The sequence below is a fragment of the Sus scrofa genome, chromosome 2 (assembly GCF_000003025.6).
Source record: "Sus scrofa isolate TJ Tabasco breed Duroc chromosome 2, Sscrofa11.1, whole genome shotgun sequence".
NCBI lineage: Eukaryota > Metazoa > Chordata > Mammalia > Artiodactyla > Suidae > Sus > Sus scrofa.
In genome coordinates, this window is record NC_010444.4 from 15,016,939 (window position 1) to 15,043,896 (window position 26,958).

General features: G+C 51.7%; 4 protein-coding genes across 9 annotated transcripts; 2 read left to right on the top strand and 2 right to left on the bottom strand.

The window, feature by feature from the left end:
- C1QTNF4 (C1q and TNF related 4) lies at positions 2,813-9,967 on the top strand. 4 transcript variants are annotated; one of them, XM_003122804.4, is made up of 3 exons: positions 2,813-5,224; positions 5,447-5,511; positions 8,845-9,967. In XM_003122804.4, the coding sequence occupies exon 3, from the start codon at positions 8,850-8,852 to the stop codon at positions 9,810-9,812; it is 963 nt and encodes a 320-aa protein (XP_003122852.2). In that variant the 5' UTR covers positions 2,813-5,224; positions 5,447-5,511; positions 8,845-8,849; the 3' UTR covers positions 9,813-9,967. The 4 variants fall into 4 exon arrangements, with proteins under 4 accessions (XP_003122852.2, XP_013849785.2, XP_003122853.2 ...); XM_013994331.2 differs by having other exon boundaries at positions 5,475-5,511; XM_003122805.4 differs by lacking the exon at positions 5,447-5,511.
- FAM180B (family with sequence similarity 180 member B) lies at positions 10,422-13,061 on the bottom strand. 2 transcript variants are annotated; one of them, XM_005660909.3, is made up of 3 exons: positions 12,561-13,049; positions 11,663-11,733; positions 10,422-11,487 (listed from the first exon to the last, which is right to left on the bottom strand). In XM_005660909.3, the coding sequence occupies exons 1-3, from the start codon at positions 12,697-12,699 to the stop codon at positions 11,107-11,109; spliced, it is 591 nt and encodes a 196-aa protein (XP_005660966.2). In that variant the 5' UTR covers positions 12,700-13,049; the 3' UTR covers positions 10,422-11,106. The 2 variants fall into 2 exon arrangements, with proteins under 2 accessions (XP_005660966.2, XP_013849786.1); XM_013994332.2 differs by lacking the exon at positions 11,663-11,733 and having other exon boundaries at positions 10,422-11,522; positions 12,561-13,061.
- Positions 14,209-19,942, bottom strand: NDUFS3 (NADH:ubiquinone oxidoreductase core subunit S3). The gene is given in 7 exon segments (NM_001243796.1): positions 14,209-14,468; positions 15,824-15,943; positions 16,075-16,200; positions 17,434-17,583; positions 17,790-17,887; positions 19,605-19,670; positions 19,781-19,942. Coding segments are annotated over 7 exon segments (795 nt in total). The 5' UTR covers positions 19,848-19,942; the 3' UTR covers positions 14,209-14,300.
- On the top strand, positions 19,781-26,887 carry KBTBD4 (kelch repeat and BTB domain containing 4). 2 transcript variants are annotated; one of them, XM_003122803.6, is made up of 4 exons: positions 19,781-20,013; positions 20,913-21,533; positions 24,646-24,752; positions 25,296-26,887. In XM_003122803.6, the coding sequence occupies exons 1-4, from the start codon at positions 19,995-19,997 to the stop codon at positions 26,154-26,156; spliced, it is 1,608 nt and encodes a 535-aa protein (XP_003122851.2). In that variant the 5' UTR covers positions 19,781-19,994; the 3' UTR covers positions 26,157-26,887. The 2 variants fall into 2 exon arrangements, with proteins under 2 accessions (XP_003122851.2, XP_005660965.2); XM_005660908.3 differs by having other exon boundaries at positions 19,960-20,118.

Sequence of the window (26,958 nt, forward strand, 5' to 3'; positions counted from 1 at the left end):
CTGCTGGCCATAACATCTGCATGTGGCCTTTCCATATGGCCTGGGGCTCTCTCACATCATGATGGCTAGAACCCAAGTGTGACTTTTAAGAGAGAAAGCGCCAAGCAGTAGCAGTATCATCTATCATGACCCAACCTAAGTCCTCCTCTTAGAGGGAAGTGGCATGGTCCCAATGTAAGAAGAGCAGATGGGATGGGAGATACTGTCACGCTGTCTTTGGAAATGCAACGTGCCACATCTGGTCAGGAGCTGGCCACCTCTGCATCCTTGGCCTCAACCGCCCCATCTGCACAAGGGACCTGGGGGCTCCCTTCTGGGAAAAGGGCCAACGGAGGGTACCTTGATCCTCGTGGCCTCTCTCACCTTCCCCCCATTTCATGTTGTTTACCAGGCTCTCAGAGGGGTTGGAAACAGGGGCAGTGGGGCCAGGAGCCCAACCCAGGAGTTGGAAATGTCTTTCCCCCCCGCTAAGGCTGAATTCTCCAAGGAAGGCAAGGACTCAGCGCCCTGACATCTGTTTCTCCTGCAGGCATCTCTGCTTGGCTAACATTCCTCCCCTTTCATTTCTCCCTGGGGTGTGTTGTTGTCTTTCTCATTAGCTTCCCCTCAACTCCCAGCAAGGTCCCTAGACTCCGAGCTCTGCTAATTCCCCTGTAATCCACTGGCAGACCAGGAAGCTAATTAAATTGTGAGCTTGTGCGCGCGCTCTGTCAGTCTCTGCCTCTCTTCTCAGCCTCTTGTCTGTCTCTTCTCCACCCCTGTCCTCCCTTTCTTTTGCTTTCTGACTAGTCCTTCATAGTTCAGATTCATCCGGACACTTTGAGTATATGCTTGTCCATCTCCCTGCCTCTCCTCGCTGTGTCTGTCTCCTGCCTTCTAGTCTGTGGCTGGAGTAATCTTACAATACTGCTCTGAGCCCTCGCCCCTCGGCTGCAGGATAAACCAAGCTCCTTAGCTCCTTAGCTCAGCATTCAAGCCCCATACCCCTCGCCTGCCACGCCTCCTCCACAAACCCTTCCCTCTTGAACTGAGCCACATGCAGGCCCATCTATGCCATCTCCACACCTTCGTTCACACTCTTACCTTTGACTGGATCTCACTCCCTCCCTCCTCTTTCAGCATTATGTAAAATCTTCACCGTCCTTTAGAAATAACTTCTTCTGTGACACCTTCTCTGACCCCCCCAGGTGGAATTTCTCCCCCTCTGAGGGCTCTCCTAGTGCTGATCTCTTTTTACTTATTACGGTTCTTTACGTCCACATCCAGCCACTTGCACTAAGTGATTAACTCCTCGAACTCAGGATTTTTAGGTCCTATTCTTCTCAGCCTCCTCCTGAGTACCTGACCTGTGTCCCACTGTGTCTTATAACCTTTCATTGTTGTCTCCTGGCCTAAGGTGAGGAGCTCCAGCCTTCATGCATTCATTCCAGGAAAAAGGAAAAGAAGAGGGAAGGCTGAAAGAATGGGTCTCCCAGCTGAGTCAGACTTTCTTTTTTCTTTTCTTTTTAGGGCTGCACCTGTGACATATAGAAGTTCCCAGGCTAGGGGTCTAATCAAAGCTGTAGCCGCTGGCCTATACCACAGCCACAGCAATGCCAGATCGGAGCTGCATTTGCAACCTACACCACAGCACACAGCAATGCGTGATCCTTAACCCACTGAGCGAGGCCAGGGATCAAACCCACATCCTCATGGATCCTAGTCGGGTTCATTAACCGCTGAGCCACGAAGGGAACGCCCGAATCAGTCCCTTTAAAGCACTTTCTCTCCCAATAACTTCTGCTTACATCTCAATGACCAGGCCTAACTTCAGGAGTCACTGGGTACCTTGCCTCCCTTCAAACTCAAAAGCCCATTCCTCATTTTATAGGTGAAAAAAATAAGGCCCAGCGAAGATCAGACAATTAGGGAGGCCACAGAGCATGGTGGTTAAGGAGCTACACAAGTTTTAGAACTACACAGATGTGAGTTTGAATCCTTGCCTTTGTATTCATCTCTTTGTTCTTCATTTGTCAAATGGGGTTAAGGACACCTCCTTCAGGGGATGTTAAGAAATTAACAGGTGAAATGAAAAAGCACTTAGCAAGAGTTGTTGTTCATTGTCTCAGTTTGGGTTCCCCTAAAAGTTGACCCTGAGACAGATCTGGATACAAGTTGTTTATTTAGGAGGTGATCCCAGAAGCAAGCTGAGGGAGTAGAGAAGTGAGACAAGCAAGAGAGGAAAGCTAGCAAAGCACACAGGGATAAGCAGCTTTTCCCCAGGGACAACTTAGGTTCTATTCTGCTGGAGTGTCCCTGAGACTAGAACATGCCTAGAAACTGGGAATTGCCCTGCTCTCAGAGGGACTGAAAGCTAGAGGGTTTATCCACTCACTCTGGACCCTTCTTGTTTGAGGATTACCCTGGGGGTATTAATTCTCCACGTCTAGCCTGCCGCACACTCACTTCCAGAGCTGGGAATGCTTCAGGAGAGACACAAGGAGCAGTTCAGGAACTGTCTGCAGGTGACCTCCACATGGGCCTGGGGGGTACCAGTAGCACCTGCTACACAATGAACCAAACTAAAGAGTTTCTATCGTGGCTTAGACGTAATGAACCCAACTAGTATCCATGAGAATGTGGGTTTGATCCCTGGCCTTGATCAGTGCGTTAAGAATCTGGCATTGCCTTGAGCTGTGGTGTTGGTACAGACACAGATCAGACCTGGCGTTGCTGTGGCTCTGGCGTAGGCCAGCAGCTACAGCTCTGATCTGACCCCTAACCTGGGAACTTCCATATGCCACGGGTGCGGCCCTAAAAAGACAAAAAAAGAAAAGAAAAAGAAAAAGAATGTAACTTGCTATGAAAATTACTATTATTTTTGGCCAAGGCATGCAGAAGTTCCTGGGTCAGGGATTGAACCTGCGTCACAGCAGTGACCCAGGCCTCAAGGGAATTCCTGAAAATTATTATGTTGTGGTAGTTGCACAACAAAGTAGGAGCAGATAAGGGATTACAACCCAGCCTAGGGCTCTTTTCTTTGAACTCTGCTCATTCCTAACTTTCATTCCGGTGCATGCCCAGCCCTACCGGAGTCTCCCTAGACACTCACCAGTACCTGGCATCTTTTTTCTCTATCCCTTTTCCAGCAGCCTCCACCTTGTCCCATCCCTTGAAGCAAACCCTGCTGTCCTCTGCCTCAGCCATGTGTCCCCATCCCCCACCCTGTCTTCTCTGGTGAAACTTTTTTTGTGAATGCAAGGAAAGTGTCCAGTGGCTTTCAGCCTGAGACAGACCCCCACTGGGATTTAATTGTCCTGCTTAGAGAGTCCTGCCTTTTCCCCTTCCTTTCCATTAATGGAATCGCACCTTCGAAAGACACCTTCAAGATGGCAGCCCCACCCTCCTGGCCCAGAAGAGGTACTTATGCCCTACAAAGAGTTTGGCTGCCACAGGACCACTTCCTGCCTTCCCCAGCCCTCCTGCCACATCCTGGGTGGCTGGGCCCACCCTCACCCTGTCTCGCCACCCCCCACACCCCACCTAGGCCTTTTCAGAGTGGTGAAGGAGACAGAGGTACTCCCAGTCTACAGGTGCTTCACCCTGAGTCCCCAGGTACCCCCGTGCCTGGCCCAAAATGCCTCCACTCATTCCTTTTTTTTTTTTTTTTTTTTCCCTTTCCTTTTTTTGGCTGCCCCATGGCATATAGAGCTCCCAGGCCAGGGGCCAGATCCTAGCTGCAGTTGTGACCTACCCCGCAGCTGCAGCAATGCCAGATCCTTTAACCCACTGTGCCAGGTCAGGGATCGAACCATCGTCCTGGCGCTACAGAGATGCCGCCGATCCTGTTGTGCCACAGCAGGAACTCCCATTCCTTTCCAGTAAGGCACATATCAGTTCATTTCAAAATTCCTAACACCGTGGAGAACACTTAATGAGTTCATCATCACTGTCAGCACCTTCATGAGGACTAACCCATGTTAGATTAACTGGGGTCATGTAAATTCTGAGGGTTCCAGAAGGAAAGCTCTAGAGGGCAGGGGGTTTCATGGGGCACCAGGCTTCTCATGGAGCACACAGAGGGTCCGTGGCAGAGCCAGGACTGGAGCCCAGGCCTCTGGAGTCAATCAGGGGCAGACAGAGGGCACCCCCGCCACTGCCCTGCTCCTGGCAGCTGACAGTGGGGCTCTTCAAAAGCCATTCTTCTACTGAGTGCCAGGCAGGTTGCCCCTGCACAGCTCTCAGGAGAGGACAGCAGCCTTCCCAAGGTGGGCTCAGAGCCCAGAGTGGAAGCCACGGAAGCGCTGGGGCAAGAAGACAGCTGTTCCCAGCCCTGGTGTCCTGCTGGGTCCTGTCACCCTGGCCCACACAGGCAGAGCGTCAATGCCCCTGCCCTCCTTGCAGGTGCTGTGGACGAAGCCTTTCTGCCCAAATTCTATTCTGTCCCAAGGACTCTCCTCCTTCCTCACCCACTCTCCAGGGAGCCCAGGCTGACCCTCTGAAGTCTGGGGGCTTTGTCTTCCTTCTTCTTTCCTTACAAACCATGGGCATTTTCGGATTTAGAGGTGAGGAAGGAAATCAGGTCACTGTAAGCTCTTCCTTTACTGGCACCATTGATCCATTTATCCTTCTCTTCCCTCAGCCCCCTCCCCCAGTGCCACTCTGGACATCTGTCCCAGCCAAACTCTCACCTTCCACTGTCCTTGCAGCCAGAAGCTAGTCCAGTCTCTGCGCCCTGCTCCAGTCCCCTCTCCTAAAACCGGGGAGGAGGCTGGTCTGCACGGTGCCCAGAGCCACCCCCAGTTTGGCCTCTGCCTCAGTTTCCCCTTCTCGGGCCTCAGTTTCCCATCTGCTCATTTGGATTAAGGATGCGTGCTCTCCACACCCAGAGGATGAAGCGCTAGGGAGGTCGGAGGAGGAGGAAGGGCCCCCTCTGTGCAGTATTTTCGACCCCGCGGCTCGGCTCCGGGTCCTCGGCACGCCCCTCCCTCTCTCCTCCCCGCCCGCCTCTCCCCCGCCCCTCCTCGCGCGGGTCCCGCGGCTCGCTCTTCAGAGGGCCCCTTTCCCCCGCCGCCCCGCGCCCACCCCGGGGTCCCAGCGCCCCGCCCGCCGCCGCCGCCGCCGCCGCCGCCCCCGCCAGGCCCGGCCCCGCCGCAGCGCGGGCGGTCAGTGCGCAGCCCGGCGCCCGCAGCCCGGAGCCAGACCGAGGGCTCGGAGCGAACCCGACCGACCGCCGCCCCGCCAGGTGAGGGCTGCTCAGGGGCACGGGAGCCGGGCTTTCTCCTTGATTGGAAGCGGGGGCGGGGGAATCGGGTCCCTTTTCCCTGAAAGGAGGACCTGGGAGCTCTTTTCATGAAAGAGGCTCAAGGGCTTTTACGCCGAAGGGATGGATGAAGGAAGGGCTGGGGGAGGGAGGGTCTGGGGTACCCTTTTCTGAGGGATATATTTTTTTTTTTTCACGAGAAAGGATTAATTAAGGCTTCTTCCATCAAAAGGGGACTTATCTTCTTGAGAGCCTGAGGGGTTTTCAAGGTAGGTGGGGAGGGAGGTTTGGGCAGAGCTTGAGGCAAAGGGTGACTGGGGAGTGGGGTTTGGTAGGGAGGGGTCTCTGGGATCCCCTTAGCCTGACATGGCTGCGCCTCCACCGTCGGTTCCCGGGCGGGCTCTGGGTCTGTCCAGGGCTCTGTGTCCCAGTTTTTTCTCTTTGAGGATGATTATTTTGAGCCTCACCTGGACGGCGCTGGGAACAGCCATTTCCTTCCCTGGAGCTAAGGATGCCCACCTGACACCCTCTCACCTCTGCTCAGACAGACCTGCCTCGGGAAGGGGTTCAGGGAAGGATGGGGACCTATAGCGATCTGAGAAACGGGCAGTGGTGGGTGGAACAGAGGCTGGGTGCTGGACACACAGGAGGACCCTGCGGCGAAGGCAGGGTGGGTAGGGAGATTGTTGCCAGTGGAGCGGGCAGGTGCTTCTGGGGCAAGACCCGCTAGGAGAGCAGCAGGGTCAGGAAGCGATGTCCCCAAACTCCCAGTTTGGGGGGAGGGAGGTTGGCTGGTTTTGCTTTCTTTCCTCTTCACCCTAGATCCCGAGACTCATTCATTCCACTTTCTCCCCATTTTTGCAAAAAGGGAAATTGAGGCAAATGACAGATTGGCTGCACATATCTGTGTTTAGAAGGGGAAGGTGGTGCAAAGGAAAGCACTCTGCATTTGGAGCCGAAAGATTGAGTTCAAGGCTTGCCTCAGTGTGCCATAGGTGACCTTGGGCCAAAATGCTTCCCCTTGGTGGGCCTTGGCTTTCTCAACTATAAAATAGGAGAGGGGCCACCTGTCTTGCCGGCTGGCTGTGAGACCACACGTGTCCAAGGAGCTCTGTGAAAAGGGATGCACTGAATACTCTCGAGGTGCAATCTTCACTCCTGCAGATCCACCCCCACCCTGACTAAGGGTGCTGGCTAGCCCATAGGGTTGTGTGTTGGACCCTGGTGCCCACCTGCCCTCAGGTTAATGTCTGGGTTGTGTACAGCTTTCCACAGCTGCACATGGCAACCGTTCTTGGCAGGACCCCAGTGTCCCTACGAGACACAAAGGTACACACACTCTCAGGGCATTTCCTATAGAAGCCCAAATCCTAAACTGTTGCCAGCTCATTTTCTTTCTCACTGTGCCTCTATCTTAGGGCTTGAGGGTATTCGCATCCCAAGCCTGTCCCCTTCCAGGAAGCATAATGGAATCCTGCCCTCTGAGTTAAGTAGTGCCTTCACCAAGTTCCCAGGGATAGGAGTTACTGAGCCCCTAACCCCTTATGTCAAGAATTTGATCAGGAGTTCCCTCTGTGGCACAGTGCACTGAGAATCCAATCGCAGGAGTTCCCATCGTGGCTCAGTGGTTAACGAACCCGACTAGTATCCTTGAGGATGCGGGTTCAATCCCTGGTCTTGCTCAGTGGGTTAAGGATCTGGCACTGCTGTAGGTCACAGAACTGGCTTGGATCTGGAGTTGCTGTGGTTGTGGTGTAGGCTGGCAGCTATAGCTCTGATTAGAGCCCTAGCCTGGGAACCTCCATATGCCACGGGTGCGGCCCTAAAAAAACAAAACAAAACAAAAAAAAAATGGAAAAAAAGACCAAAAAAAAAAAAAAGAAAAGAATCCAACCGCAGCAGCTTGGGTCCCTTCAGAGGCATGAGTTTGATCCCTGGCCTGGCACAATGGGTTTAGAATCCGGCATTGCTGTAGCTGCTGGGATTCAGTCCACGGCCCAAGAACTTCCATATGCTGCAAGTGTAGCCATTAAAAAAAAAAAAAAAAAAAAGAACTTGATCAGATTGCTTTTCTCAAGGTTAAGATACTGTCATCCAACAAACATGTTCACACCTCCTCCATTTACACAGAGGGAGCCGTGCCCAGAGAAGTTAAGGAAATTGCCTAAGGTGTCACAGCATGTAAGGGGTAGAGACAGGACCTGAGCCCAGATTTAGCTGAGTCCTCTCCACTCCACCACTACTGAGAACCAAGATGCTGCCCTCAGACTTGCCAAAGCCCCGCTGGAATTGTAGCCTCCCTCTCTATCTCCAGCAGCCTGAGGTTCTCCCCTTTCTCTCAATGACCAGCCCCCAAGCCCAGAGGAAGGTGTCCCTTTCTCTTACTCTGATTTCATGGGGGGAGGGGAGAGGAGCTACCTCAAAGCCTGTCTGTTCTGGCTTCTAGTGCAAGAAGGGCCCCTGGTGAGTCCAGAGGTCCAGTGTGGGAGCTGACCTTTGACTGGGTCAGAGGCCAGGAAAGGGGCGAGGGAGCAGTTATTTCCTTTTCTGCCCACATGGGGGCTTAAACAGTAGCCATCCAATATATCCAGGATATCAGTATAGAGAGGCAGTGCCTGAGTGAAGGGCAGGCCAAGGACTGTAGAATAGACAGAGGAAAATGCAGCAAATCAGAGGCTGAAGGAAACTTGAGACCCCCGACTACCCTCTGTGTTCCCAGGACCCCTGGGTGTCAAGGAAGAGGGAATGTGCTAAGCCCAGCAGACAGGGCTATAGGACCCTTCAACCAGAGCATTTCTGCTGCTATCTGTATGTAACATGTCTCTGTGATATATTTGTGTGACAGGGGTAACAAGAAAGAAAGAAAGGAGGGAGAATTGCTGGCCTAATCTAATGGTTCCTGGAGTGTGGTTCCTGGACTAGCAACATCTGCAGTACCTGGGAACTTGTTAGAAATGCATATTCTGAGCCTTCATTCTAGCTGAGGTGGGGGTGGGGACCAACAACCACGTTTGTTGGTTTTTGTTTTTCTTTTTGGCCACCGCCTAGGCATATGGAGTCCCAAGCCAGGGATCAGATCTGAGGGGCAGTTGCAACCTACGAAGCAAGGGCGGGTCCTTTAACCCACCCTGCAGGGATCTAACCCAGTCCTTGGCACTGCAGAGCCGCCTTAGCAGATCCCGCTGTGACACACCAGGAAATATTTATTTATTTATTTATTTTAACGGCTGCACCTGCGGCATTTGGAAGTTCCCAGGCCAGGGCTCCAATACAGCCACAGCTGCAACTTACCCAGCTGCAGCCAAGCCAGATCCTTTAACACACTGCGTCTAGCAGGGGGCCTAGCTGTGGACTGGACCCGCTTGCTCTGCAGCTGCCTGAGCGGCTCCAGTTGGATTCTTAACCCCGTGTGCCACAGTGGGAACTCCAACAATGTGTGGCCGTCCAGGTAACACTGAGCCCCACTCAAGTCTGAGAACCACTGACCTAGTCCAAGTGGGTAGGAAACCCAGTCCCAGTTGTGGGTCAAGGACGCGGCTGTGAAGGGAACCCATCTCCAGGCTGCCCCTGCCCAACCCTTCCTCTCGTGCCTCCCCTCCCAGGCGCCATGCTGCCGCTCCTGCTGGGCCTGCTGGGCCCGGCCGCCTGCTGGGCCCTGGGCTCCACAGAGCTGCGCTCAGCCTTCTCGGCGGCACGCACCACCCCCCTGGAGGGCACGTCGGAGATGGCAGTGACCTTCGACAAGGTGTACGTGAACATCGGTGGAGACTTCGACGCGGCCACCGGCCAGTTCCGCTGCCGCGTGCCCGGGGCCTACTTCTTCTCCTTCACAGCCGGCAAGGCCCCGCACAAGAGCCTGTCGGTGATGCTGGTGCGCAACCGCGACGAGGTGCAGGCGCTGGCCTTTGATGAGCAGCGGCGGCCCGGCACGCGGCGTGCCGCCAGCCAGAGCGCCATGCTGCAGCTCGACTACGGCGACACGGTGTGGCTGCGGCTGCACGGCGCCCCGCAGTACGCGCTTGGTTCGCCTGGCGCCACTTTCAGCGGCTACCTGGTGTACGCAGACGCCGACGCGCCGGTGGGCGGGCCACCTGCAGCCCCGGAGCCGCGCTCGGCCTTCTCGGCGGCACGCACGCGCAGCCTGGTGGGCTCGGACGCGGCTCCCGGGCCACGGCACCAGCCGCTCGCCTTCGACACGGAGCTGGTCAACATTGGCGGCGACTTCGACGCGGCGGCCGGCGTGTTCCGCTGCCGCCTGCCCGGCGCCTACTTCTTCTCCTTCACACTGGGCAAGCTGCCGCGCAAGACGCTGTCGGTGAAACTGATGAAGAACCGAGACGAGGTGCAGGCCATGATTTACGACGACGGCGCGTCGAGGCGCCGCGAGATGCAGAGCCAGAGTGTGATGCTGGCGCTGCGGCGCGGCGACGCCGTGTGGCTGCTCAGCCACGACCACGACGGCTACGGCGCCTACAGCAACCACGGCAAGTACATCACCTTCTCCGGCTTCCTGGTGTACCCCGACCTCACCCCCACCGGCCCACCCGGCTTCGGCCCTCCGGAGCTCTGAGCCTCGACCCAGGGAGGAGCCCAGGGCGCTGCGGGGGCGTGCATGCTGAGCCGGGACCGCGGCCCGAACACCCCGCCGGCGCAAGCCTGACGGCCCGCCCAGCGTGGCTGGACTCTGCCAATAAAGTGGGCCTGCATCTATCTGCCACGTCCCCCGCTCGGTCTTGACTGCGATGCTTTTTTTTCTCGCGCGGGGCGGGAGGGGCTGACCACATTTGGCCCCGGGTGGGAGTCTGAGGGCAGAAGGCAGGATTCGGTCAGGCCCTGGGAGGGTGAGGTGGTGGGAATTTGAACCCTACTCGCCCAACCCCGTTGTGGGCCTCCCCTTCATGTCCCTTTCCAGTCAGTTCCTCTAACTCCTCCCTGTTGACCTAGACGTTGTCGTCCTCCGGGCCCGTCTGGTTCCTCTTTGGGACAAGGATTAACACGCGGCTGCCTTACTGGGGGAATTCAAAGAAACAGTACATTTTTCCTTCCAGTAGGGCCTGCGAATGGGGCGAGCAGTTGATACATGGTTGCCCAATTCCTCCCCTCCCAGGACGGGGAAGGTGGTTTGTTCAGGGCAGGAGTTAAACTGCTTACTCTGACACAGGACACAGTGCTCCAGGAAGCCAGAACAAAACATTTTATGGGAAGAGCTACACAGGATCAGGACTACACCCGCCAGCCTCAGTCCCCTCCCAGCCTCAACTTCCTCTTCTGAGCCTTGTTGAAATGGACCAAAAAACCATTTCTCATTCCCCCGCCCCCCCCAAAAAAGTAATCTTCTTCTACTGGCTTCCCTCCATTCTTCCAGCAGACTGAACTAATAGTGTCCAGTCTGTTCTCTTTGCCCACATGGGGAACTTAGAGACTCAGGGACCCCAGAGCCTTGGTTAGGTTTAAAAGAGGTATCTAAATTAGGGCTGGGTGCAAAGCACTTTTTTACAGGTTTGCTGTAGATTCTGCAGGACCTCTCCTGGACCACCAGGGTAGGATTTGAAGGGTCTGCCGTGGCCTTATTTGGGAGCAGTTTCCCTTTCAGTATCTCTTAAACACACTTCTTACCCCTGATTCTAATACACACAGTCACTGCCTGCAAGTCCTGCCCTCAGGTCTGTGCCTGCTGCCTGGCCCCAGGGAAGAAGGGAGAGGGCTAAGCTGGGGTGCCCAGGGTACAAGCCAAGCCCAGAAGCCTAAACACAGTAGGAAGAACCAGGCACCAGAGAAAAGCCTCTGCCCAAGATGGGTCTGGCTCAGGTGAGGAGTTGGGAGAGGGGGAATGATAGGTGAAAAGGGAGGGTTAGGGGAAGGGGTCAAGGAGAAGCCCAGGGCCCCAGAGAAGGGGGATGGCCCTGGGGACAGAAGCCCTTGCACAAGTCCCAGAGTGTTTCCTGTGCCAGGAGGGCGAAGACTTGGGCCCAGCGAGCCCTCTCCTCAGTCTCACTAGCCACATGGAGCCGGTAGACACAGGACAGGCCTGTGAGGAGCAAATGTTCAAAGTCCCAAGGGCTAAGAGGCGGTCCCTTCCGCAGGTCCTGGAACTGCTGCAGCCGCTGCTCAGCACCCTCCAAGTCACTGGGCACGTGGTGCTGCAGGAGGCGCCTGAGCCGGCGGCCTGGACGTGTGGATGCCAGTTCCTCGTCCTGGATGTACAGCTTCCCCATGATATCCAGCTCCAGCCCAGCCCAGAGCAGCTGCAAGGGGAGCCATGTAAAAGGTGGGCTGGGGCCTAGGGAGCAGGGCAGGGAGCAAGAGTGGGCCAGGGGCAAAAGCAGGCAGTTAAGGCCCATGCTGGGTTGCCCCCCTCCCCCAGCAGCCCCAGCTTGAGCCACCCCCTTCCCACCCCATGTCCCAGGCTGGAGGAAAGACCTCAAACATCACTTCCGGGGCCTCTGGCTCCTGCAGGGCACCTCCCACGCTGGTGCTGTCCATGGGATGCCCTGGGGCAGCAGAGAGGAGTCAGGCCTTCTGCCAATCTCCACCCTGAACCCCCCAGCCTCCCAGAAATGCCGCTGAGCTGCCTAGTAGGGGTGCCTAGAGAGTCTTCTGTCTACAAAAGAACAGGAATGCCATCTCATGTCCACCTCCCCCTAAACACATATGCAGATTGATATTCACTCTCCCAAGCGTAGGTCTTGTGATCCCAAATGCATCATCCCCAAACCCAGATACCATCTCGGCAAACATCCAAGACTCCTCCTTCAACTTCTATGGTTCCCTTGGCCAAGAGCTCCAGGCCAACGGGTCACAAGACACTTTACTTCCCATTTCCCTTCCCTTTAATCATCTAGGGACAGCGTAACCTAGACCAGTGCCAGTGACCCTCCCCAAAGGTCGAAGACCCCTTTGAGAAGAACCTGTTCCCTCCTTGCTCCTCAATAAGTGACTGAGTACAGGGCAAGGAGGCCAGGCCAGGCAGGATGTCTGTCGCAGCTTCCTTCGCCCCTCTCTGGGGTGCTGCCTAGCCCTTGGAATGACTGTCCTAAGCCCAGGGCCGGTCAAGGGGTCCTAGTTTGCACATTAGCTGGAATGGAATAAGACCAAAGCCCCTGGGGAGCACCTAGAGCTATCTGCCCTTACTTCACCTGGTTCTGGGGGTCAGGCCCACACCAGTTCCTCTCCCCACCCCTCACCCCCTACAGCACAGGGCAGCCTGGTACCCGTCATGACCACAGTTCCTAAGCCCTGCTAGGCTCAGATAGAACCAAGTCTAACTGCCAGCAGCCATCTTTGGCTCCCAACCACCCCCACCCTAAAGCCCTGGTACCTGCACGGTGCTGGGTTGTGGTCACCCCAGGGAGGAGGCAAATGGCTATCATTAACCAAGCCAGGAACTGCATCGTCCCAGCCATGGTCCACCACGTCCTCTGAGTCTTAATCTCCCCAGCTGCTCTCTGCTCCTCCATCTGCCTACGACACACCAGGACTCCAACTTTCCACCACAGGCTGCTCCAGCCGTTCCCTGCTTTGCGTGTCAGTCTTCAGCTCTCAACAGGGAGGGGCTGGCTCTGGCTTCTCAGGGGCTCTTTCCATCCCATAGAAATGTGGAATTTTTGGTTGTTGGCAGTAGGAGCTTGGCTCCCTGCTTGTCAGGCCCTAAGCCTATTCCTGCCCAGATGGGCGGGATGCTTAGTTAATAGGAAAAAGGTGTTTGGTAGCAAACAGCACTGGCTTAGCCCTCCAAAGAGGTAGGCAAGAGTCTAGGCAGTAACACTACCTTACTATCTGTCCTCACCCCTAAAACATTCTGTAACTGCACATAGCCTGACACCCAGTCCAGTCCAGCCCAGCCCAGCCCAGCCCAGCCCAGCCCAGCCCAGCCCAGCCCAGCCCAGCCCATCCTCCAGGGAGCCCCCCAGTAGCCAAGAGCAACAGCTGCAAAGCCTGGTCTTCTAACTGCATGGTGTCCGGCTGAGCGGCTCATTGAGAGGCAGAGCCAAACACTTCCAACTCAGGCACTCAGCCACTGGCTCAACAGACCCCAGACTGGCTGGGCTGGGGAGTACTGTTTCCTGGCAGACAGATCTGCAGCTCCTGATGGTGTTTTGCCCCAGACTGGGACCCTCTTTACTTGCTTACAGCATTCTTAGTTCAGGCCAGAGTCCAGGAAGATTCCCTTGGCGCAAGTGTGATGGGTTGTCAAGTTGCAGGGAGCAGGACACAGGGTTCAAGACTCAAAAATGAGCTGCAGCAATTCCTGGCTCTGACTGTTGGCTCACGGAACCCTATGATTGTTTGGATAGGATGAGGGTGGGAGGGGACTGCTCTAGTGCCACCTAGGTCCCTGGATCCATCAACTGCCACCAGAGGTCTGCTGTGACAAGGGGCTTTCTCCAGGAGGTGTTGTGACACCTCTAAGTCTCAGAAGAGGCCATGCCACACCCATCCTGAACCGTGTGGACTGTGACAACGTTTAATTTCAGCCTCAGAAATCTCTTTCAGAAGTACATCAGGCCTGCAGGTCACCACGTCTGAAACTGCCTATTTAGTCCCATTAAAATAAGACCCCCCAGGGAGTTCCTGTCGTGGCACAGTGATTTGCGAATCCGACCAGGAACCATGAGGTTGCGGGTTCGATCCCTGCCCTTGCTCAGTGGGTTAACGATCCGGCGTTGCCGTGAGCTGTGGTGTAGGTTGCAGACTCGGCTCGGATCCCAAGTTGCTGTGGCTCTGGTGTAGGCTGGCGGCTACAGCTCTGATTCGACCCCTAGCCTGGGAACCTCCATATGCTGCGGGAGCGGCCCAAGAAATAGCAAAAAGACCAAAGGAAAAAAAGAAAGAAATGGCAAAAAGACAAAAAAAAAAAAAAAAAAAAAGACCCCCAGTTTGTAAGAGTCTAAGGGACTTGGCAAAACCCCTGCCTGCACACACCCCCACCCTGCCCCATTCAAAGCTTCACTTCTACTCATAAGTACTTAGGAAGTAGTGTGTCTAAGCAGGATTTTATTTACAGGGACACTCAATTACAGATAAGGCGCTTGCTAGGGTACATATGCCTTCCCTGGAACTACTTGGTTTCAGGTTTCTTGTCTCCGGCTTCAAGCTTGAGATCCTCAGGGGGCTGGCGATAGGCAGGGAAAGCCTCCCACGGGCTGTTTAGATCAAACTTGCGGAACTCTTGGGCCAACTCCACTGGCTCGGCCACCACCCGCTTCACCTCATCATCGTAGCGCAACTGCAAGAGAAAAAGGCAAGCTTGAGCACTGAGGAAGGCCTTGTCCTAACCATTAAAGGCCCACGTTCCCAAAGCCCTGGGTGACTTCCTCAGCCCCTTTACTCTTCTGTCGTTGACTCCTGTCCTGACTTCTATAAGTTTCCATTCTCGTCTGTTACCCATCAGGTCATATTTCAACCACAGTCTAAAGTGGCCTCTACCTCATGCCTTCATCCAGTCAGGCCTTCCTGTCACCACCCCCACACCAGGAGCTCTGAGCTCCTTTCCCACCAGAACTGACTTTGCTCACCTATCCGTACACTCTCATAAAGTGAGGGTGAGATCTACCCAGGATTGGGAGCAAGTCAGTGGCTGAAAAGAGTAAACCTTACCCAGCAAGTACCCAAGTTCAGGAGTTCCTGTTGTGGCTCAGCAGTAACAAACCCGACTCGTATCCATGAGGATTCAGGTTCGATCCCTGGCCTCACTCAATGGGTTAAGGATCTGGCCTTGCCGTGAGCTGTGGTCTAGGTTGGCAGCTACAGCTCCGATTCAACCCCTAGCCTGGGAACTTTCATACGCCCCAAGTGTGGCCCTAAACAAAAACAAAAAAAAAGAAAAAAAAGAAAAAGCGTTCAAGTTTAGGCACTGTGGCCTTAGCATTATCACTGCCAAGGTGCAAGGCAGTAAATCTGGCATGGCTTTTCTCATTATTAGAGGATCAGTTGGATAAGGTAATGACAATCATGGGAATGGGACCAAGCCAACACTAAGAAAACAAGAGAATGTGGAAACTGAAGAGAAACACTGGACTGCCACTACCTCAACATTTCTAAAAAGTTACTTTGCTATAAAAATCATGTGTGTGTGTATAAAATAAACCATCTTCCTAACAATAAACATCCTGGAGCATGTTGCAGTGGTAAAGGAAAGCAATGAAATTCTTTATAAGCCTCTTGTAGGTATGTTACCTGCCCTGCCTCTGGCCATTCTCAAAGGCTAAACATTTTAGTGTCTTGCATTCTCAGAGATCCAGGACAAGGTAAAACCATGCCACACTTCCAGATTCTGGGAACAGATCAAATGTGTCCTCAAAGTTGCCTTGATCATTAAAACGACCATTAAAATAATGACTAATATCAATTAAGTACTTCCAATACATCAGTTTTACACATACATTAACTTGCTGCAAATCTACTACTTTAGAACTATTATCTTCCCACTGCACAGATGGGAAAACTATATCAGAGTGGAGCTGGGATTTGAATCCAGGACCAATGCTCTGAAACCACCATGTTCCACTGACCATAATTCCTCCCCAGGATCCCTATCAGTCCTTCCCTCCCCAGACTGCTGCCGAGCACCAAGGCTCCTACCTCAACATAGCCAGACAGGGGGAAATCTTTCCGGAAAGGATGTCCCTCAAAGCCATAGTCTGTCAGGATCCTTCTTAGGTCAGGGTGGTTAGCAAAGAAGACTCCAAACATGTCCCAGATCTAGAAAAAAAGAGTCACTCAGGCAACCAGCCATATAGCCAACACGGGGGGGGGGGCACTGCATCCACTGGCTTGAGTCAGTCCTGCAACTCTGGTCCACCAGGCAGGGACCACCACATCCAGCAACTCACCTCCCTCTCATACCAGTTGGCTGCCTTGTACACAGTCACAGAAGACTCAATGGGCGTCAGCTCATCTGTATAGGTCTTCACACGGATCCGGGAGTTGAAGCGCAAAGAGAGCAGGTTGTAAACAATCTAGGGAGAATGGAGGAAGGTGAAGACCAAAACGACCACAGGCTGAGGGGTCTGGGATGGAAGTCCCTGAGCGGGAGCATAATGATGAGGATATGGGCTAAGCTAAAGTTCCACCCTGTGAACCAGCCCTCTGTCCTGAAGCTCAAAACCTCAAGATGTTCCTCTACTTGCAACTATCTCTAAAGACCTAAGCCTGTCAGTGTGCTTATCTTTGCTCACGCTACTGGATGTCTCCGGACGTGCCCTTCCTAACTGGGCTAATACCTGGTCTGATTATCCATTAAGATTCTCTCTCCCTTCATTGGCATTCCTGTTGTGGCTTAGCAGTGACAAATGCTACTCTATCCATGAAGACGTGGGTTTGATCCCTGGCCCCACTCAGCAAGTTAAGGATCTGCTGTGGCTGTGGCCGTGATGTAGGCAGGCAGCTGCACCTCTGATTTGACCCCTAGCCTGGGAACGTTCATATGCCGTGGGTGCAGCCCTAAAAAGACAAAAACAAAAACAAACAAACAAAAAATGATTCTCTCTCCCTTCAAAAAATCCTCCCAGACAGAACTAAGTGCCCCTCCTGCGTTCTTTTAGCCTGTCTCTAGCATCCCCTGAATTACAGTATTATAGTAAACTGTTCTATGTGTCCTTCCTCACTAGAGTGTAGGGATTCCTAGAAGGCAGGTGTGGGATGTTATTTCTTTCTTGATTCCAGGATCTGACAAAAAATAGATGACCAGTAAATATCAATAGCTAAATGTATTAAGAACTTACCGTGTGCTAGCAAACTACCTGAACTCTCTCTTTTGGGGGCCACGCCTGCAGCATGCAGATGTTCCTGGGCCAGGGATTGAATCCATGCCCCGGCAGAGACCCCAGCCACTGCAGTGACAACACTGGATGCTTAACCTGCTGCACCACAAGGGAACTCCCATGCTACCTCATTTAATCCTCAACCATGCTAGGAGATAGGCACAATTTTATACTTATGTTGCACATAATAAAACCAAAGCTCAGAAAGATCAAACAAGATGTTTGAAGTCACACAGCCTATTGATGGTAGAGCTAGAAGTCACACTCAAGGTCTGTCCAATCCTGAGGCCCTGGTTTAACTGCTGTGTTGTATTGTTTGACCTGAACTGAAACAAAGGAGGCCATGGTTCCCTTAGGCAGTTGACACTCTTAAACTGTTCTGTCCCCTTTCCCTCCTTTACTCTCCAAACCTCCAATCCCCTGACTGACCTCGAAACGGTTCTGCCGGGTAGGTACATCCACTGCTGTCAGGTCAGCCAAGGATTTGAACTGTGCGTTAGTGTGATCCCTGAGGAAAGTCAGCACTGGGATGACTCCATCAGGATGGATAAAAATCTCTAACTCATTGAAGCAGGACACCTGCAGACACAGAACAGGAGAGGAGAGGGAACAAAGCTACCAAGGGAGCAGCTAATGTCAGCTGGAGTCTCCTGGTTTAAGGCAGAGAAAGCAGACCTACTCAGACAGAGCAGTCTGGTTTCTTTGATTCCAGACAGCCCATTCCCTCATCCCCTGAGAACATGGTTCTTTCTTGACCCAACCCAAACAAAAGCAGTGACTATTACCTGAACTTGCTGGACATACTTGGGCAGGATTTCGGCCACATACTGTCCAAAAGCTGAGAGCTGCTTGTGGACCACATCATTCCGTGGTCTGATAGTGGCTGGAAGGAGAAGGCATATTTAAGAAAGGCACATAGGAGTTCCCATCGTGGCTCAGTGATAACGAACCAGACTAGTATCCATGAGGATGCAGGTCGAAGACGTGGCCCAGATTCTGTGTTGCTGTGGCTGTGGTGTAGGCCGGCAGCTGTAGCTCCATTAGCCTGGGAACTTCCATAAGCTGTGAGTGTGGGCCTAAAAAGAAAAAAAAAAAAAAAAAAGAAAGAAAGAAAGAAAGGAAGGAAGGAAGAAAGGAAGAAAGAAAGAAGAAAGAAGTGTCACGCAACAGCCAGCCTTGCATTCATTCTCGTGGGCTTGTAAGGGGTGATGTCTCCTGGTGAGGATTCCTTGCAGAACCCTGAGAAAGATGAAGGTGGAAGTTTCCTCTTCCAGTGAATAGAAGTAATGAAAACTTGGGAGTTCCCATCATGGTGCAATGGTTAACGAATCCGACTAGGAACCACGAGGTTTCAGGTTCGATTCCTGCCCTTGCTCAGTGGGTTAAGGATCCAGCGCTGCCGTGAGCTGTGGTGCAGGTTGCAGACGCGGCTCAGATCTCATGTTGCTGTGGCTGTGGTGTAGGCCAGTGGCTACAGCTCCGATTAGACCCTAGCCTGGGACCCTCCATATGCCGGGAGGCCCAAGAAATGCCAAAAAGACCAAAAACAAAAAAAGAAGTAATGAAAACTTAGTAAAAATGCCACCTATACAGGCCACCAAAAGTCACTTTATTACTGCAGCTGAGGTGTCTGCCTTTCATAGCAGATTCTCAAGCCAAGAACCTTAGGGCTGAAGGGCCCTCATAGATTATCTAGCTGAAATCCATTTTTTTTTTTTTTTTTTTTTTTTGCTTTTTTAGGGCCACACCCTTGACATGTTGAAGTTCCCAAGCTAAGGGTTGAATCAGAGCTGCAGCTGCCAGCCTACGCCACAGCCACAGCCAAGCCAGATCCTTAACCCACTGAGGGAGGCCACGCATCAAACCCGCATTCTCATGGATACTAGTCAGGTTCGTTAGCAATGAGCCACTGAAACTTTATTTTTTTATATTTTTGCACAAATGAGGAAACTGAGACCCAGAATGGGTCTTTTTACTCCCAGGGCTTATGTTGACCGTAACTAATTCCCATATATTCATTCGCACAACACTACCTCACTGAGCAACCACACATCCTAGGCTGCAGAGTATTAATACCAGTTCTCTGCCTTAGGCAGCGAGCAGGCCTGCTGTCTCTCACTAGTGCTGTGACCCTGGGCAACTTACTTCTCTGGACTGTTTCCTGCTCTACAGTAGAAAAGCATAATACTATCCACCCGGTAAGATTGTGGGGAGAAATGAATAAGATCATTCATTAATCGCTTAGCGAGGTGCCCGGCACAACAAGCATTCAACTAACGCCAACTATTATTATAATAAGAAGGCTCTGAAGCCCAAAGTTTGTTTCCTGCTCTCAAAGAGCTGACAGTTTAATCGGAGAAAAAGAAAATCACTAAAGTGGACAAAAGGCAACAGGGCACAACAGAAAAGGCTCTAGGGCACTAGGTGCCCGATTCTGCCTGCAGAGTGAAGACCGTTGCAGTCAGCTCTCCAAGGACAAGAAGAGACTTGCCAGGAGGACGCAGAGAAGGGCAGCCCAGGACAAGGGCAAACATCTGACAAAGGGAATGAACGGGGCCCCGCCTGTAGTCCCCATAAGGGCCGGACTCGCACATACTCACGGCGCGTGTCGGCCGCAGCGCTTTCCTTCCTCACAGGCAGCAAAAGCACCGAGGGTCGCCCGGACACTGCACGGGAATATAGAGGCACTGAAGCGCAGGGTGAGGCTTGAGGGGGCTCCCTGCGCTGGACGCGCCGCCGCTCCCCCCCTGGCCCTCAGCCTGCTGCCCTTGCTCACCCCTAGCCACCGCCGCGGGCCCCACGAGCCCCCGCCAACAGCCCCTTGCAGCCGCCGCCGCCGCCATGTTTCCCGGCTGCAAACCAGGTAGCAGAAGCCAGATCCGCAGGACACGGAGCCCCAAGGGCACGGACCGGAAGCGGAAGTGTGCATCGGATCTTCTTCCGGGCGGACGCGGGGCCGGAAGCAGAGGTTCCGGGTTCCGGGCTTCGGAATGAAAGGAGGGAAGGCAGGTGAGAAAGCGAAGCCCGCGGGTGGGGAAACCGTGAGGTGAATGTGACCCTAGCTTGTTGTGACAGAGGCTGGAGAGAAGGAGAGGATCCTAAAGAACCGGACCGGTGAGAGGAGAAGGGGCGGGAGATCTGGGTTCCACATTCCATACCCCTCCTCCGCTCCCCCAGCTAAGCTTTTGATTAGGGCCAGCAGGCAAGCTAGGGGGAGGGGGAGAGAAGAACGGTTTCCCTGGCGACCGTTTCCCAGGCGACTCCAGGTGGAGCGGGGACACTGCACGTGGCAATGGGCCTCCTTGGGCCCCTTGCTGGGGATGGTTGGGTTCCGTGTCGAGTTCTGAGACGAAGCCTTGGGGAGTCATTAGGGCGAGCGGGGAAGTGCCAGGGAGAGGCTCAGAAAAGAGCAAATGTAGGATTAACATGTCCCAAGCCAAGCCTTGTATTAAAAGGTATGGATCACAAGCAAGGGGAAAGAGGGGGTCTTTTTTGTCGGATTCTGCTGCTCCGAGCCTCATTAGTTTTATATTCGATAGTTATTTGGTTAGTAAGCCTTTTTGCCAGGTTTTTTAAATCATAGGCTTCCTCCAATCACTTGCGTTCATGTGTTGACCTAAATACCACGCCTTTTGTTGCATCATGAAAAGGAGTATTCTGTGTTTTCTCAGAGAAACACCCAGAGTAGGAAATTTTTATCTCATTGGGGATGGAATGTTATTTCAGGAGAATGAACCCAGCTTTGGTTGAAGGAGAATGTTAGAGATATCATTAGCAAGGCTAGAACTAAGGCTAATCTGGCCCACTGTGCCCTCATTTCCCCCTTCTCCCCCCGTGAATTGGACAGTTGGATTCGTAGACTGTAGTTGTGACTTCCTTAAGTTATTCAGGGTGGTGGTATTTTGCAGACAGCTGGCAGAGAGAGAAGTTGGCTACTACCATGGAATCACCGGAGGAGCCTGGAGCATCCATGGATGAGAACTACTTTGTGAACTACACTTTCAAAGATAGGTCACACTCAGGCCGTGTGGCTCAGGGCATCATGAAACTGTGTCTGGAGGAAGAGCTCTTTGCTGATGTCACTATTTCAGTGGAAGGCCGAGAGTTTCAGCTCCACCGATTGGTCCTCTCAGCTCAGAGCTGTTTCTTCCGGTCCATGTTCACTTCCAACCTGAAGGAGGCCCACAACCGGGTAATTGTGCTGCAGGATGTCAGCGAGTCTGTTTTCCAGCTCCTGGTTGATTATATCTACCATGGGACTGTGAAACTTCGAGCTGAGGAGCTGCAGGAAATTTATGAGGTGTCAGACATGTATCAACTGACATCTCTCTTTGAGGAATGTTCTCGGTTTTTGGCCCGCACGGTGCAGGTGGGCAACTGCCTTCAGGTGATGTGGTTGGCAGATCGGCACAGTGATCCTGAGCTCTATACTGCTGCCAAGCACTGTGCCAAGGCCCACCTGGCCCAGCTGCAGAACACAGAGGAATTTCTTCACTTGCCCCACCATCTACTCACTGACATCATCTCAGGTAAGTTGAGGGAGGGGGCACATCACACCCAGCTACGGGAGTATGAGATTCAGTTAAAGTTATAGTTTAGGAGACAGGTACCCTCAGGCTTCCTAGTGTTATTTTACATTGTTATTCTTTCAGATAGCTGTGAGAGACAGAGTTGAAATTTAGTAGCTGATGTCGGAGACAATCCCTTCCAGAGAAGAAGCCAGGAAAATGGAAGTAGCACTTGCCGATACATACAAATATTAAATTAAAAAAAAAAAATGAAAGAAAGGCTCTTAGCCACGAAAGGTAGTGAAGAGCTATCTGCATTTATACTCTAATCTCTGTTGTGCATTCTCATCCATCCTGTGTTTTGCATATGCTTGTGGGACTAATTACCTAAGTGAATTAATAGTGAATTGAGAACGTGAATAAGAAGCTTCTCAGAGTTCCTGCTGTGGTGCAGTAGGTTAAGGATCTGGCATTGCCTCTACATCAGCTCGATTCACTGCTGAGGTGTAGGTTCAGTTCCAAGTCCAGCACAGTGGGCTAAGGATCCAGCGTTGCTGCAGCTGTGGCATAGGTCACAGCTGTGGCTGATATTTGATCCCTGGCCCAGGAATTTCCATATGCCATGAATGCAGTCAAAAAAGGAAGCTTCTCAAGTGATTAGCCAACTTTAGGTAATGATCTTGACCCTGTAAGTAAGGTATAAGCATGAGTGTGAGCTTTGTAGCCTAGTAGATTTGCTTCCATGGCAAATGGGAGTATACCAAGTCATCCATTTTGATTAAAGAAACAAGGCAGGAGTTCGCACTGTGGTGCAGTGGGATTGGTGGCATCTTTGGAGCACTGGGACCCCAGCCTGGCACAGTGGGTTAAGGATCCAGTGTTGGAGTTCTCATCATGGCTCAGTGGTTAACGAACCCGACTAGGAACCATGAGGTTGTGGGTTCAATCCCTGGCCTAGCTCACTGGGTTAAGGATCTGGCATTGCCGTGAGCTGTGGTGCAGACGAGGCTCGGATCCCGCGTTGCTATGGCTGTGGCGTAGGCTGGTGGCTACAGCTCCGATTAGACCCCTAGCCTGGGAACCTCCATATGCCGCGAGATCAGCCAACGAAATGGCAAAAAAAAAAAAAAAAAAAGGATCCAGTATTGTCACATCTGTATATAGGTCACAACTGTGGTTCAGATCTGATCCCTGACTTGGGAACTAAATATGCCACAGGGTGGCCCCAAAAAAAGGAAACAAGGCAGAGTTCCTCTTGCGGCTCAGCAGAAATTAACCAGACTTGTATCCATGAGGATGTGGATTCGATCCCTGGCCCCACTCAGTGGGTTAAGGATCCAGCATTGGTGTAGGTTGCAGATGAGGTTTGGATCTGGCATTGCTGTGGCTGTGGTGTAGGCCAGCAGCTGTAGCTCCAGTTCGACCCCTGGTTTGGGAACTTCCATATGCCATACCTGCAGCCCTAAAAAAAAAAAAAAGAGGCAATTTTAGATTATTTTCTCATACACTTATATACACATACATGGTAGTAGTCTAACAAAAAGTTCACGGTGGGAGAAAATCTTTGCAAGTGAATCGACTGACAAGGGATTAATCTCCAAAATTTATAAACACCTCCTACCACTCAATACCCAAAAAACAAACAACCCCATCAAAAAATGGGCAGAAGATCCAAACAGACAATTCTCCAAAGAAGACATACGGATGGCCAAAAAACACATGCAAAGATGTTCAACATCACTCCTTATTAGAGAAATGCAAATCCAAACCACTATGAGATACCACCTTACACCAGCCAGATGGCCATCATCAAAAAGTCTACAAACAATAAGTGCTGGAGAGGGTGTGGAGAAAAAGGAACCCTAGTACACTGTTGGTGGGATTGTAAATTGGTGCAACCACTCTGGAAAAGCAGTATGGAGATTCCTCAGAAAACTAAACATAGAACTACCATTTGATCCAGCAATCCCACTCCTGGGCAGCTATCCAGAGAGAACCACGACTCGCAAAGGCACATGTACTCCAATGTTCACTGCAGCACTATTTACAAAAAAAGGTGAACTTTTTTTTTAATTACTCAAATGAATTTATCACATCTGTAGTTGTATAATGATCATAACAATCTGATTTCACAGGATTTCCATCCCACAGCCCAAGCACATCGCCCCACCCCCAAACTGTCTCCTCCGGAGACCATAAGTTTTTCAATGTCTGTGAGTCAGCATCTGTTCTGCAAAGAAGTTCAGTCTGTCCTTTTTTCAGATTCCACATGTCAGTGAAAGCATTGGATGTTGCTGTCTCATTGTAAGGCTGACTTCACTTAGCATGATAGTTTCTAGGTCCATCCATGTTACTAAAAATGCTGGTATTTTGTTCCATTTAATGGCTGAGTAATATTCCATTGTGTATATGTACCTCATCTTCTTGATCCACTCCTCTGTCGATGGACATATAGGTTGTTTCCATGTTTTGGCTATTGCAAAGAGTGCTGCAGTGAACATTGGAGTACATGTGCCTTTGCGAGTCATGGTTTTCTCTGGATAGCTGCCCAGGAGTGGGATTGCTGGATCAAATGGTAGTTCTATGTTTAGTTTTCTGAGGAATCTCCATACTGCTTTTCCAGAGTGGTTGCACCAATTTACAATCCCACCAACAGTGTACTAGGGTTCCTTTTTCTCCACACCCTCTCCAGCACTTATTGTTTGTAGACTTTTTGATGATGGCCATCTGGCTGGTGTAAGGTGGTATCTCATAGTGGTTTGGATTTGCATTTCTCTAATAAGGAGTGATGTTGAACATCTTTGCATGTGTTTTTTGGCCATCCGTATGTCTTCTTTGGAGAATTGTCTGTTTGGATCTTCTGCCCATTTTTTGATGGGGTTGTTTGTTTTTTGGGTATTGAGTGGTAGGAGGTGTTTATAAATTTTGGAGATTAATCCCTTGTCAGTCGATTCATTTGCAAATGTGTTCTCCCATTCTGTGGGTTGTATTTTTGTTTTGTTCAGGGAGGTTCACGTTTTTAAAGCCACTGGTTCAGAAATAAATAAATAAACAAAGCAAGTCCCTGGTTCTGAATTTCCCTTTTGGATTGTCAGATTGCCATTGACCATGTCTGCCCTTCTGGCTCTTGCAGATGGAGTTCCTTGTTCCCAGAACCCAACAGAGGCAATAGAAGCCTGGATCAATTTTAATAAAGAAGAAAGGGAGGCTTTTTCAGAGTCACTCAGGACTAGCTTGAAGGTAAGGCAGATTTCTTTAGGGTTGGGACACCATAATATCTATACATTGCAGCCATCTCTTGGCCTGGCCTCTTTTAATGGCTAATATCTGGGAGTTCCCTTGTGGCACAGGGGTTAAGGATCTGGTTTGGTCACTGTAGTGGCTTGGGTTGCTGCTGTGGTATGACTTTGATCCCTAGCCTGGGAACTTCCACATGCCATGGGCTTCAAGTTGATAAGAGCTGGGGAGGAGGATATGCATGTGGCTGTGGATAAGCCATGCCAGTGGCTTCTGCGATCCAAAGCTTCTTGAGAAAACTACTAACCCAAAGCACTCTTTGAAGCACCAGCTCACGAAGAAAGGATGAGTGTAACAGATTCTTTGTCCCAGCATAAGATGCCTGAAAGACAGTGATGGAAGAGTCTGAATCTCACATAATAACTAGAGGGGAGTAGGTTCGAGCAAGATACAAGTGTGTGGTCCAGGACCTTGAGGATGTGCTTGTCAGCTGAGCCTTAGTCTAGAACTGATAGATACCATTTATAACTTTACTTTCGCCAATAGGAAATTGGGGAGAATGTACACATTTACCTGATCGGGAAAGAGTCATCTCGTACCCACTCGTTGGCTGTGTCCTTACATTGTGCGGAAGATGACTCCATCAGTGTAAGTGGCCAAAACAGCTTGTGCCACCAGATCACTGCGGCCTGCAAGCATGGCGGAGACTTGTACGTGGTGGGAGGGTCCATCCCACGGCGGATGTGGAAGTGCAACAATGCCACCGTGGACTGGGAGTGGTGTGCACCTTTGCCCCGAGACCGGCTCCAGCACACCCTGGTGTCTGTGCCCGGGAAAGATGCCATATATTCGCTGGGTGGCAAGACACTGCAGGATACTCTCTCTAATGCAGTTATATATTACCGGGTAGGTGATAACGTCTGGACAGAGACAACCCAGCTAGAGGTGGCTGTGTCAGGGGCTGCTGGCGCCAACCTCAACGGGATCATCTACTTACTAGGGGGGGAGGAGAATGACCTGGACTTCTTTACCAAACCATCCCGACTCATCCAGTGCTTTGACACAGAGACAGACAAGTGCCACGTGAAACCCTACGTGCTGCCGTTTGCTGGCCGCATGCATGCAGCTGTGCATAAGGATCTGGTGTTTATTGTGGCTGAAGGGGACTCCCTGGTGTGCTACAATCCCCTGCTAGACAGCTTCACCCGGCTTTGCCTTCCCGAGGCCTGGAGCTCTGTCCCATCCCTCTGGAAGATCGCCAGCTGTAATGGGAGCATATATGTTTTTCGGGACCGATACAAAAAGGGAGATGCCAACACCTACAAGCTTGACCCTGCCACTTCAGCCGTAACTGTCACCAGAGGCATTAAGGTGCTGCTCACCAATTTGCAGTTCGTGTTGGCCTAAGGCTTGGAGGGGAAGAGCAGCTGACTTTTGCCCTCCCTTTCTCCAGCACCTACCCATCCAGACTCAAAAGTCCCTGGGGCCCCCATTCGGGTACTATGTTATTTTTTGGCACATGTTAGAAAGGCAGCACCTCACCCTTCCCTGAACTCATAAGGATGTTCCGTTTGAGGCTTTTTAGACGCTGCTCAGCTGGCTGCTTGAACGTAGCATAGGCCAGCCTGTTGTCTGCCACTCTCTGGAAATTCTGTGCCTCACTTCAGATTGCTCAGAGCAAGCTCTTCTCCATCCTCAGGCACAGCCTCCCCTCTACCTGATCAATGTTAAATAGAAGCATCCCTGATCCCAGGACAGACGATGCCCCATCTTCTTTTTTCCTGTATCCTGCAAAGTGGCTAGTTGGTCATTTTTGAACAAAGAATTAAGTGTTAGAGTTTTCCTGCAGGCTTTGGTTGGGAGAATGGATTAACTGAAGGTGTCCTTCACCAGCAAGAGTCAACCTTAGATTCAGGATGTTCCATCTGTTGTTCTTTCATCTTTCTGTCAGGAAATGTATACTTTGGTTTTATTTTTGGCTTATTCCAATGCATAAGCCAGAAAGTAGAAAGGATTATTTCTGATTAATAGCAGAAACTTTTTTCAAACTCAAACATGTAAGTTCTCTACTCTTTTAAAAGCTCTAAGCTAAGCCAAGAGCTAGGAACTGTTCATACAAATAAAAGTTTTGGAAGGGATGTGTGTGTCTTTTTTATTCTAAAGAGGTGACTTCCTATGGGAAACTAATTACATACCCTCATATTTCTAG

What these genes read in the sequence shown, in the direction of transcription:
- FAM180B (XM_005660909.3), bottom strand. Translation starts at nt 12,699, where the DNA reads ATGGAGGAGCAGAGAGCAGCTGGGGAGATTAAGACTCAGAGGACGTGG. An exon ending in CACAACCCAGCACCGTGCAG is followed by an intron (nt 11,734 to 12,560) that starts GTACCAGGGCTT and finishes CTGCTGCCCCAG; the next exon opens with GGCATCCCATGGACAGCACC. An exon ending in CCCCGGAAGTGATGTTTGAG is followed by an intron (nt 11,488 to 11,662) that starts GTCTTTCCTCCA and finishes CTCCCCTTGCAG; the next exon opens with CTGCTCTGGGCTGGGCTGGA.
- KBTBD4 (XM_003122803.6), top strand. An exon ending in ACTCACTGACATCATCTCAG is followed by an intron (nt 21,534 to 24,645) that starts GTAAGTTGAGGG and finishes TGGCTCTTGCAG; the next exon opens with ATGGAGTTCCTTGTTCCCAG. An exon ending in CACTCAGGACTAGCTTGAAG is followed by an intron (nt 24,753 to 25,295) that starts GTAAGGCAGATT and finishes TTTCGCCAATAG; the next exon opens with GAAATTGGGGAGAATGTACA.